The 12,228-nt window shown below is 41.4% G+C and overlaps 1 protein-coding gene across 1 annotated transcript in view; it reads left to right on the forward strand.

Moving 5' to 3' along the window:
• Window positions 1-12,228, forward strand: part of LOC112125424 (spindle assembly abnormal protein 6 homolog) — a 30,841-nt gene that overhangs the window by 10,633 nt on the left and 7,980 nt on the right. The window contains exons 7-13 of the mRNA XM_026655796.2: window positions 353-472; window positions 587-778; window positions 1,042-1,236; window positions 7,981-8,070; window positions 8,169-8,348; window positions 9,489-9,570; window positions 11,821-11,954. Coding sequence (XP_026511581.1) covers window positions 353-472; window positions 587-778; window positions 1,042-1,236; window positions 7,981-8,070; window positions 8,169-8,348; window positions 9,489-9,570; window positions 11,821-11,954 — 993 coding nt within the window. The remainder of the gene's footprint in view (window positions 1-352; window positions 473-586; window positions 779-1,041; window positions 1,237-7,980; window positions 8,071-8,168; window positions 8,349-9,488; window positions 9,571-11,820; window positions 11,955-12,228) is intronic.

Raw genomic sequence — 12,228 nt, forward strand, 5'->3', positions numbered from 1 at the left:
ATGCTACCAAGAAGTATATTTTTTTCATACTGAAACGTTGGTTTTTACAGTGCTGTGGCCTGGTTGTTGAGTGTGTTCACTCTTACTTTTACTTGATAGGAGAGAATACCATGCTGTGGTTAGAGCATAAGGTTGGAAATTATGATTCTTTTACCAGCTCTGTCATTGTTTGATGACCCTCTGGTTCCCATCTGTAAAGCCGAGATGTATGTCACTTGGTGGTGTGAGAATTCAGTTAATTCTGTAAAGCACTTTGAGCTCCTTGGATGAAAATCACAATATAGTGCAAAGTATTGTTCAGTATAATATGATACATTTTTCAAGATTCTTTATGCTGTCTCAACAAACACAGAGCCTGTCAGAAAAGAGCCGGGAATTAGATAAGTTGAGAAGTGAATGGACGTCACATACAACAATGCTAACAAATAAGCACACTCAGGAATTGACAAATGAGAAGGAAAAAGCTCTCCAGGTATGAGAACTGAAGGAAAAACAAACCAAAAATATTGGTACCCGTTTAGTAGTTTAAGGTTAGGTTCACTGAAGCATTTCTTCCTTTGTTTTCCAACTTCTCTTTTCATTATAGGTGCAGACTCAGTACCAACAACAACATGAACAACAGAAAAAAGAATTGGAAAACTTGCATCAGAAAAGTATCCAACAGCTACAGAATCGATTGTCAGAACTAGAGATTGCCAACAAGGACCTAACAGAAAGGAGATACAAAGGAGACTCCACAATTAGAGAACTTAAAGCAAAACTCTCTGGGATAGAAGATGTATGGAATGTTCATTTGTATTTTCAAATCAATATTTGTATAGGGATAACACAATCAATACACTCACACAAGATACAGCGTAATCTGTGAAAATACAGCAAATGTTCAGGTTGTGGGAATCCATACTTCAGGTTCTGAAGTATTTATTTTTACAAGCTATTTCTATTATCTTATTGATATCCTTGGTTAAGGGTTAGATATGTTTATTCAAACTTAAGGTATTGCAGTGTTTTTGTTTTAAATATTTTTTCCAAATGTTCTAGGAGTGCCAGAGAGCAAAGCAAGAAGTGTTGTCATTGCGTCGGGAGAATACTACGCTGGATGCTGAATGCCATGAAAAAGAGAAACACATTAATCAGCTACAAACACGAGTTGCAGTTTTGGAACAAGAGATCAAAGATAAGGACCAGCTAATTATTAGGACAAAAGAAGTATTAGATGCAACACAAGAACGAAAGGTTCTGTTAGTTTCTAAATATACTGTTTCTAAAGTACTGTAGAACCATGCTTAATTGCTATTCACAACTGGGCAATTGTGGGTTACCAGATTTTGTGAACTGCGTAAATAGATTAACCATGATTTAAAGAATTAAGGTTACAGCATTGAAAAATATATTTGACTCATTTTGACAAATGTAGTTCAGTTACAATTATAATACTTCGTAGTCCAACAGTAAATGTACACTACTTTTACAAAATATATTAATCTCTTACTATTAGATCTTTGACATATGAGACTGGATTTTTCTGTTTGTTTAAAAACTGGATTAGTTTTTCACTAATTAGTGAAAATTAGTGAGGTGGTTCTTCTAGTAGTGTCCCTATGGGTGCTCCACTTCAACTGTGCATGTGCCCCATTGCATCTTCTATCAGAGATTTTAGGTAGCAGTGCCCGTTTGGCCCTTACATGCATTCTACTCTGCACTGTGGCTGAATAGAGCTGCGTGGGCAGACTGCCTTCATTTTTTTTCTCAGCTGCCTTGGGCTAAGATGGAGCCTCAAAAGTGTCAGAGTTGAGCTTATTTCAACTAGGTTTTTTTCATAGTTTTTATGTAGCTAGCTAGTTGTAGTGATAGTAGTTAGTAATTACTAATAATAATAATAATTATCATTATTATTTATTGACTGTTGTCGTTTCAGGTTTTTTTTCCCCTGCACGGAACTTTAGGTTGCTGAGAGGGTATGCCCCGCTCTTCAGGCTTTAAACATTGGCTTTCATGCCGGGAGGCTATCCTGGTGAGCGATGGGCACTCCCAGTGCATCCATTGCCTTGGGAAGTCACACATCCCCCAGAAGTGTAATTTTTGCCTGGCATTAAAATCAAGAGCCAGAAAGAACCTGGAGATTAAATTGTGCTGCCTTGTGATGGAGAGCTGTGTCGTCTAGTTTCTGAACCAGGCTAGGAGACCCCCTCCATACACTGGTCTCCAAGCAAGTTGAGCTCTTCAACCACTTTGGCGTAACATTCCCTTAGAACTTCTAGGAGGGAAAACTCAAGAAGCCTCTCAAAAAGACTCTGGGAAAAGGAGCTCGGGTTCCCCAGATAGGGAATCTACTTCAAGGAAGCACTGGTTGCCGATTGAGACAACTATTGTACTTTTGCACCTGCTGGTTCCTGACTCAGTACCCACGAGACTGCAGGTTCCTCAGGTACTGTTACCACCACTAAACCCAAAGAATCTAAGGGTTCCAGCACGCCATTGGTACTATCAGGAGATTGAGACGACAAGGAGAAGACTATCTCTTCTAAGTTAGTACTCAAAGAATCAGCCAGGTTCTTGGTACCTCCCATTTCATTACTGCAGAAGACCCGACTAGCATCTAGTGGTCATTCCTTGGAGTGCATAAAGCCTACAGTACCGTTTGCTCCCTCTACCATAATCACCTCTGCTCAGGCTACAGTCACCTCAGTACTGACTACCATGTTGATACTGCAGGAGGTTAAATTTTCACAACACCTCACAGTGACAGAGATGCCTGACTCCCCTTTGTTCAGTACTGAGGACCTCGAAGTCTCCAGATATTCACCCAGTACCGACAGAGTCACCACTTTTTTTTCTACTGGTGCTGCCACCTACAAAGTGATGTTGAAGATGATGATATTGGGGATTTCTCATTGGTTTCTTAAATTCTGGTTCAGGTTTTCCCTCCTCACGATCAGAGGAGTATTTTTCTGGAGACTGCTAGGGAGGTGGAACATATTTGAGAGGCAGCCTCAAGCTCCATCCTGGTGGTATGAGCACTCGTGGATGGGCCCACTCAATTGCTGTAATGGGATCAATTGGTGGTATATTGCCAAAAATTCTCTAGGACCCCTAGCATCACTCATCGCCATGATAAGGCTAAACAATCTCCCCCATCCTCTCTTGAAGTTCTGAACCACAAGGAGAGACTTTTGAGGAGCAGGAGGTGAGAGCAGGCAACAAGGTCACCCTGCTAACAACATCTCCTCTTCATCCCCAGATAAAGCAGTTATGATTCCTTCACCATCCCAGGCTGATGACTTCAAACAGTTCCAGGAGCTCATTGAAAGGATAGCAGACTCCTTACAAATACAACTTGAGGAGGCTAAGGAATCACAACGTAAACTGCTAGATATTCTGCATACAGCATCATCTGCCCGAACTGCACCTATTAATGAGGCTCTGCTGACTCCTGCAAAAGTAATCTGGCATACCCCAGCGACAATACCATCCACCTGTAAGAAATATTAGGTTCCATCTGAAGATTTGGAATTTTTTCTCATCTCTCTCCTAACTCCCTAGTTGTCGAGGCTGTATGTGACCGTGGAAGGCCGCACCATTCTAAATCAGTGCCATATGACAAAGATCAGAAGCGTCTTGAGTTATTAGGTTGCAAATCATATTTGACTGCAACTCTATTTAAAATCACTATCAAGTGTTGATAGCAAAATATAATCACACCAACTACACAGACTTCAATTTGTTTATTGAGCATCTGCCACCAGAGCAGAGAGACTAATTTTAAGCATCAGAGGGGTAGCCGTGTTAGTCTGAATCTGTAAAAAGCAACAGAGGGTCCTGTGGCACCTTTAAGACTAACAGAAGTATTGGGAGCATAAGCTTTCGTGGGTAAGAACCTCACTTCTTCAGATGCAAGTAATGGAAATTTCCAGAGGCAGGTATGAATCAGTATGGAGATAACGAGGTTAGCTCAATCAGGGAGGGTGAGGTGCTCTGCTAGCAGTTGAGGTGTGAACACCAAGGGAGGAGAAACTGCTTCTGTAGCTGGATAGCCATTCACAGTCTTTGTTTAATCCTGATCTGATGGTGTCAAATTTGCAAATGAACTGGAGCTCAGCAGTTTCTCTTTGGAGTCTGGTCCTGAAGTTTTTTTGCTGTAAAATGGCTACCTTTACATCTGCTATTGTGTGGCCAGGGAGGTTGAAGTGTTCTCCTACAGGTTTTTGTATATTGCCATTCCTGATATCTGACTTGTGTCCATTTATCCTCTTGCGTAGTGACTCCAGTTTGGCCAATGTACATAGCAGAGGGGCATAGCTGGCACATGATGGCATATATAACAAACTTATTAATTACTAACTACTATCACTACAACTAGCTAGTTACGTAAAAACTATGAAAAAAACCTAGTTGAAATAAGCTCAACTCTGACACTTTTGAGGCTCCATCTTAGCCCAAGGCAGCTGAGAAAAAACTGAAGGCGGTCTGCCCACGCAGCTCTATTCAGCCACAGTGCAGCGTAGAATGCATGTAAGAGCCAAACGGGCACTGCTACCTAAAATCTCTGATAGAAGATGCAATGGGGCACATGCACAGTTGAAGTGGAGCACCCATAGGGACACTACTAGAAGAACCACCTCACTAATTAGTGAAAAACTAATCCAGTTTTTAAATAAACAGAAAAATCCACTCTCATATGTCAGCAAAGATCTAATAGTGGGTTTTAGAGATCATATCAGAAGGATACTCCATCCACTTTACTTCCCTTCCCCCATCCCTTTTCAGATACCCCTTTCATGAGCATCTTCTAATACAGGAAATGACTTCCTTCTGAACTTAGATGCTCTAGAACCAGTTTTGTACAACACAGAAGGAAGGGGTTCTATTCCAGGTACTTGCTGGTTTCTCAACAGGTTTGTGAAGATACAAAAATTCAAAATAAACCAGTCAGGTGTATATTTCCGTATAGTGATTCACTCATCCTACAGGTCAAAACCATTTTCAATACAGAATGCGTCCATTTGATTTCTCTTCCACTTTCAGAGTGTGTTTGAAGGTTCTGTCAGTGATAGCGGCTTACCTTTGCAGAAGAGGAATCCTAATATTCCTATATCTCAACAATTGGCTGCTAAAGGGGAACTCTTACCACGGTGGCCATTCAAAAGGCCATAGCACTGTTTCTTGACTTGAAACTGCACTTAGATGTTCAGAAGTCCACCTTGATACAGGTGCGAAGATTGGAGTTCATAGGAGTTTATCTCCAGGCAGTAGCAGCCAGCGCCTACCTCCCAACGCATAGGTTTACACCCCTATCTAGTTAAGTTACGATAGTCCAAATCAATCCGCAGCCATCTGTCAAAAACAGTCTGCAGTTGTTGGGGCATATGGCAGCTGGTACTTTTGTGATAAGCCATGCAAGTTTGCACATGTGCTGCCTCCCTGAGTGGCACAGAACTGTTTATTTGCTGAGTAAACACAGCTTGAACAAACTATTCTTGGTTCCTACTGCTGTGAAGAAGTCCTTTGGCCAGTGGAAAGACTTTCACAACATCATCTTTGCTCAACTATCTCCAACAGTCATAATAAGAACAGATGCATCCCTGTTGGGATTGGGGGAGCACATCTTACTAGAAACTGCTCAGGGCACATCAACTCTACACATCAACTTGTTGGAACTCAGGGCAATCACAAATGCTTGTCTCCATTCTATGCTGTTGAGCGGGGCAAATATGTGAAGATTATGATAGACAATATGTCATGTATGGTTTTATATCAACTATCAAGGGAGAGCGAAAGCCATGAGATTCTGGAATTGGTGTGTGTGAAGTCATGTCAGCATCTCAACAGCTTACCTTCCCAGCATTCAAAACATCACCGCAGATAGCCTCAGCAGATGCTTCTCTTGGGATCATGAGCAGGAGAGAGATCCCATTGTACTCCACTGCATATTTCAATGTTGGGGCATCCCATAGATAGACCTGTTTGTCATGGCCAGAAACAGGAAGTGCTTCCAGTTCTACTTTAGGGGGGGACTGGGCCACCACTCCTTGGGAGATACCTTTCTCCTTTGCTGGATGTTGGGTCTATTGTATATGTTTTATCCAACTCCTCTAATATCCAAGGTGTTGATCAAGATAAGGAAAGACAAGGCCAGAGTTATTCTGATGGTTCCAACGTGGCCAAGACAGACATGGTTTCGTTACCTCATCCAGTTGGCTGCTTGTCAATCAGTCGAGCCTCCAGACCGTCCCTCATCTTCTCTCAGGATGTCTGTCAGATTCTTCACCCCAGCCTTGGGGTTCTTCACCTAAAAGCATGGCTGATGGCTGGTTCACTGGGCTAGAAACAACCTTTTCTGAGGTAGTGAGAAGAGTATCATTACATAGTATGGAGCAGTCTACCTGTAATAGTTACCTACAAAAGTAGATGAGATTTAGCCTCTGGTGTGAGCTAAGACACCATTCACCTGCATCCTCTTTGCTGTCAGATCTACTAAATTACATCCTAAACTGAAAACAAGTTGTTTTTTTAAGTTCCATTAGGGTACCTTGGGCAGCTGTTACGGGCTTTTCAATGTACACACATCTGATGACTGCAAGTCAAATGTCCACGAGTCAAATATCCTGCCCCTGTTTGGGACCTCAGCTTAGTCTTAGATGCTTTACAAGACCTGTCTTTGAGCCAATGGCAACCTGTTCTCTACTTATCTATGGAAAACAACCTTCCTGGTAATCATTACTTCTGCTCAACTCTTTGAGCAGATAGAGACTCTGATGGCATATCCCTGCTTTGCAGTATTCTTCAAGGACGAGGTCACATTGCAACCACATCCCAAATTCTAAAGCTGTCATCTGACTTGCACGTTTACCAATCTATTCTTCTTCCAGTTTTCTTTCCTAATCCACACCTGAATAAGGAGGATGTGGTATTATGTACATTTTGATGTGAGGAGGGCATTAGCCTTATACTTGGACAGGACAAAGCCATTTAGAAAATCTCGTGGGTGGTTTGTGTCTTTTGTAGAAGATCTAAGGGATTTCCAGTTTCCAAGCAAAGACTCTCTAGGGCACTGGTTCTCAACCTATTTGCCATTGTGGGTAGCATATGCAACTCTTTCTGTGTTATGAGGGCTGCATCCACACTATATACTACCTGTGTGGCCCTGAGGGTGTCACGGGGGCTGCAGCTGTGTGTTGTTTGGATCATGAGTTGAGAACCACTGCTCTAGATGGATATCTGTCTGCATTACGTTTTGCTATCAGTCCAATCATCTCCAGCCTCTTTCCAGAGTACTCCCATTCAATGAGACCTCTTTCTACTTCAATAGCCTACCTTAAGAAAGTTCCCATTGCTGAAATATAGTAAAGCCACAACTTGGACCTCCATACATAGCTTTTCTGAACATTCTGCAGTAATTCGTGACTCAGCTTCCGATGCTGTTTGGCTCTACTGTACTGTCTTCGATTTTTGGATTAGACTCCAAAGCCCTTCCCCCTCCTTAGAGGGTACTGCTTGGTAGTCACCTGAAGTGGAGCACCCATAGGGACACTATTTAAAGAAGGAGAGATTACTCACCCTGTTCAGTAACTAGTTCTTTGAGATGTGTCCCCCTATGGGTGCTTCACTTCTCCACATCCTTGCCGTCTGCTTCGTATTTCTCTGCTGTGGATCTTTGTGATAGAGAAGGAATTGACAGTGGGTCGCCTGCACAGATCTATTTAGCCATGTTGGAGAGTACTAGGCATAGTAGAGCGCATGCATGGGCCAAACAGGCACTGCTAGCTTAAAATCTCCAATTTGGAGGTGCATGCCCACCTGAAGTGGAGCGTTCATAGGGACCACATCTCGAAGAAATACAGTGATTGCACAGGGGGAGTAAACCTCTCCCTTCTAATGCAAACTTTAACAAGCTTGATCTAAATCTGATTTAAGTATTGTGCTTTTCTTTTTTAAGAAGCACAAAACCTTGCTAATGGGAAAACTTTTTGATTTTTGAAGGTGATACTGGAAGAAAATACAGAGAAGAAACAAGTTCATGTAGGAAAACTTGAAGCAACAATAAAATCATTATCAGCTGAACTTCTTAAGGTTTGTTTAAACATGAAATTGTCCTAATCATGGGATTTCTTCATTTAATTTTATGCATTGTTGTCTAATTTAGAAAGGACTTTGATGTTGTTTAATAGGCTAACGAAATTATCAAGAAGTTACAAGGAGATTTGAAAACTCTAATGAGTAAATTGAAATTGAAAAATACAGTAACAATTCAGCAAGAAAAACTCTTGGCTGAAAAAGAAGAGAAACTACAGAAAGAGCAAAGGGAACTGCAGGAGACTGGACAATCTCTTAGAGTAAAAGAGCAAGAGGTAACTTAATGCATTATCTTAAACTTTAGTGCTGTAACCACTTATGTATGTGTTTTAAGCATGTGTTTACGTGTTTGCAGGATTAGCCTTGAATTGCTGTCTATAAAACTGAATGACTTTACCCATTTATTAAATGGTTTATTGAAACATAGAATTCTGGCAAATGTTAGTGTAATGTATTTTTCTGGTTGATTATAGCATAGAGGGAATAGAGAGCCCAGTTGAAGCAAAACTCTCAAATTTTAGTAGCTGTGCTAAATTTGACAAATTGTGAAGTCCAATAAAAATAGCTAAAATAATTACAAACTTAATGTTTGGATCAATAAGCTTCTGACCTAAAGAGACATTCAAATTAAAAAATAACGGTTATTTTTTAAGAGAGATTTTCTTGTATTACTTAAATAAAATATGAAAGATTTTTTTTTAAAAAATCTAAGTTTCACCCACTGTTTATGCTTTATCCTTTGTTTGCATTTGGTATTTTATTCAGTTTTGAGCATGAAAACAAACTGGTCAGTTCAGTTTCTGATTCTCTTGCATGTTTAAAATAAAAAAAAAAAAAAAAACCAAACACTTCATGAATGTGGTTTGGAACTGCAAACTTCATATCTGGACAGAACTTCCAGCAAAGACAGCCGGGGTTCAGGGCCATATCAGATTTCAGTTACTATTCGAGTTAGCTTTTGTTAAAAGATTTGCTAACTCCTACAATGAAAACTCTTTACCTTGTTACCCCTTTAAATACAAATAGAGAGAGGATACTATATTTGTACAGGGCTAGAATTTACAGAGTACAAAGCGTTCAGTGAATACAACAGAGTGTACAGAGCTATGAATCAACATACTTCTGAAGGGCAGAAACAGGCAAAAGTTGAGAGATTTTCAAAGGCATAAATAGTTGCCCAATGCCAACTGACACTTGTGCCTTTGAAATCAATGCCAAGAAAAAAGATCTTTTCATTGTGTAGTCACACCCCTTTTGTACTATGATTAATTTTGAATCTAAATAATCATTCAGTGTTGCTTTAAGCTCAACTGTACTTCTAAATCCTTGATATTTATTTACACTTATTTTCTTCAGTTTTTAATTATTGACATTTCTTGATTATGCTTGACGTAATTAGTATGGACATATTTCAGGTCTGCAAGTTGCAAGAACAGTTAGAAACTACAGTACAAAAACTGGAAGAAAGCAAGCAACTGCTAAAAACCAATGAAAATGGTAGGTTTACAGGATTCCTTCTTTAGGTCTCCCTGTTTTTGTTACTCGTGGGGGAATTCTGCACCACTGCGCATGTGCAGAATTTATGATCCCCTCAGATTTCTTTGCTTCCCTGCAGAAAAATGACTTTCTGATTGGGAAGCCACAAGAGTGGTCATGCCACCCTCCCCAGCAGTATGTTTTGGGTGCTCAGGGCAGCCGGCAGAGAGGTGAATCACTGTGGGGCAGGGAGCAGGACTGGGGAAGACCTGGCACCGGGCTCAGCTGCTAGTCCCAGCTGGGCTGGGGAGGACGGGACTTCCTCTTTCCCTGCACAGCAACTGGGGCCGTGTCAGACCCACTCCCAGATTTCTCCCCTGGCTGTAGGAAGCTCTACAACCCTCCCCCCCTTCACCTCCCCCCACACTTACTGCATCCATTGCTCCTCAGCTGCAGGGGAAGGGATCACTGTACAGGGAGCTGCTCCCTCATCTGCCCAATCCCCGTGCATCCAGACCCCCTCATACCCAGACCCTCCTGCTAAGCCTCGCCCGCCCCGCACACAACCCCACTCCCCCTGCACCTGTATCACCCTGAGGAACCACCCGCACCTGGGTTCCCCTGTAGAGTCCCATTACCGTTGCACCCAGAACCCCCCCCCCCCCCCAACAAGCCCCTGTGCATCTATATCTCCCTTCACACCCAGATCCCCCACTGAGCCGCCTGCACCCAGATTGGCCCACACAGAACCCTCTCAACCCACACCTGGATTGCCTCGCCACTAAGTCCCTCCACACTTGGATCCTGCTTTGCTGAGCCTGCCTGCCCCACACCTGGTGCACCTGGGGTGTTTCTGGGGCAGGCCCTGTTCTTGTGCTGTGTCAGGGTTGGGTGCAGCCTCATCGCTGAGTCCATGTTCTCTGGGGAAGCTGCACAGTGATCTCCCACCTCTGTGCAGCCAGTGGTCTGTGCTCCCCAATGCCATGCTGGAGTCTCCACATTTATTTGACAAATAAAATTTTGCAGAATTTTAAAATACTGTGCGCAGAATTCTTAATTTTTTTGGCACAGAATGCCCTCAGGAGTAAAAATTTGTATTAAAAACATTTTATTTCATTTTGAAGCTAGAAAGATTTGCTCATTTCTATCATGGCATACTTGTGATTTCCTGCTGTTCCCCTCCGCTCCCGCCAGCCCACAAGGATCAAACAATTTAGTAACCTCTGAGTTCATGTTTCCTGTGTATTATAGTAGCCCTAATTTTGTTTGGTGTGGTTCTTCACATAAAACAGAATTTCCCTTACAACTTTCTAAGTGTTACAGTTTAGAATTTGAAAAAGTTTACATGTGATTCTAAATTTAAGCTACATGACCACATCAGTTAAAACAAGAATTGCACAGCTAAGTTACAAATTGATGCTTTGAAAACATAGGCTCCAATCGTGCATCCTACTAATACACATGCTTAACTTTAAGCAGGTAAACAGTTACATTGAAGTCCATGGGAAAGCTTACATGCTTAAAGTTAGTATGTTTTTAGATGTCTTACTCCTTATGGGGCATAATCCAAAGTATATTGAACTCCATGAACTTAAATCCAGCTCCGGGGTCTCTAATTATTAAATGTTTACCTCCCTATAGTTTGTGGGTTCTAATTAATACTCTATTGCTGTTCTATGAAAAATTAAGTAACCGGTTATAATAATGGAAATTTAAAAGATGACTGTGCTCTTTAAGGTGACCTGATTTTTTTAAGTCCTCTTTAGCTGTAGATGTTGAAGGGGAAAGTTAATCAGACCTGGCATCTTTGAAAGATGGGACTTTGTGGGGGGGAGGGGGCAGCAGGGGCCATGCGTGACTTTCCTTGCAATCCTCCTGGTTGCTGCAGGCCACTGTGATGTCAGACACTGGAACTGAGAGCACAGACACTGTCAGTACTCCATTGTGGCTTGTGATCCTGCTGCCTGACTTGAATGCAGATGGTATGAGTTGTTCCTGCAGTAGAGGGAGCAGATTGGGACAGGACAAGGAGTCTGGTACTGAAACTAGGGGGAAAATGTTTGGGGGAAGGGGGCAGATCAGATGAGAAGCCCAGAGGGGAAGAGGTAAAGAGACTGGGACATCAAAATTATGTTTTGTTCACTAATATAACATGAAATAGAATCATTCACATGATTTCTTGATGTAATTTGTGTTAGATTTATAGTACTAATAAAAAGGATGGAAAACAAAATGCTTGAAAATTAGAGTTTTACTCCTTTTTCTATATAGTAATCACATGGTTAAATAAGCAACTGAATGAAATTCAGATGGCACGAAAGCAAGAGATATTGGGAACTTCTACCATTCCACTTACACATTCAAGCAATGGCACTATTAGAACTGGCACTTCACCTCACAATATGGTAAGCTATCCACTTATAAAACTTGGTACTTTCTGTACATTTTTAGAAATAAAGATACACGCCAAGTGAAGTGCTTATAGTACCTAGGAGAAATGCTTTGGTATTCCTTTTGCCCCGTAATTGAATTTTTCTCATCATGTTGTGCACTGTTGTTAATGGATGCAACAAAATTACTAGTATCATAAATAAGAACTTCCTAAATTCTCAATAAGCAATAAAAACTGTTAAAATGCACAGATTTGTGTAATGTATTTGGGCTAGTGAAATAGCATAT

The sequence above is a fragment of the Terrapene carolina genome, unplaced genomic scaffold (assembly GCF_002925995.2).
Source record: "Terrapene carolina triunguis isolate 2854851 unplaced genomic scaffold, T_m_triunguis-2.0 Scaffold211, whole genome shotgun sequence".
In the NCBI taxonomy this organism is placed as follows: Eukaryota; Metazoa; Chordata; order Testudines; family Emydidae; genus Terrapene; species Terrapene triunguis.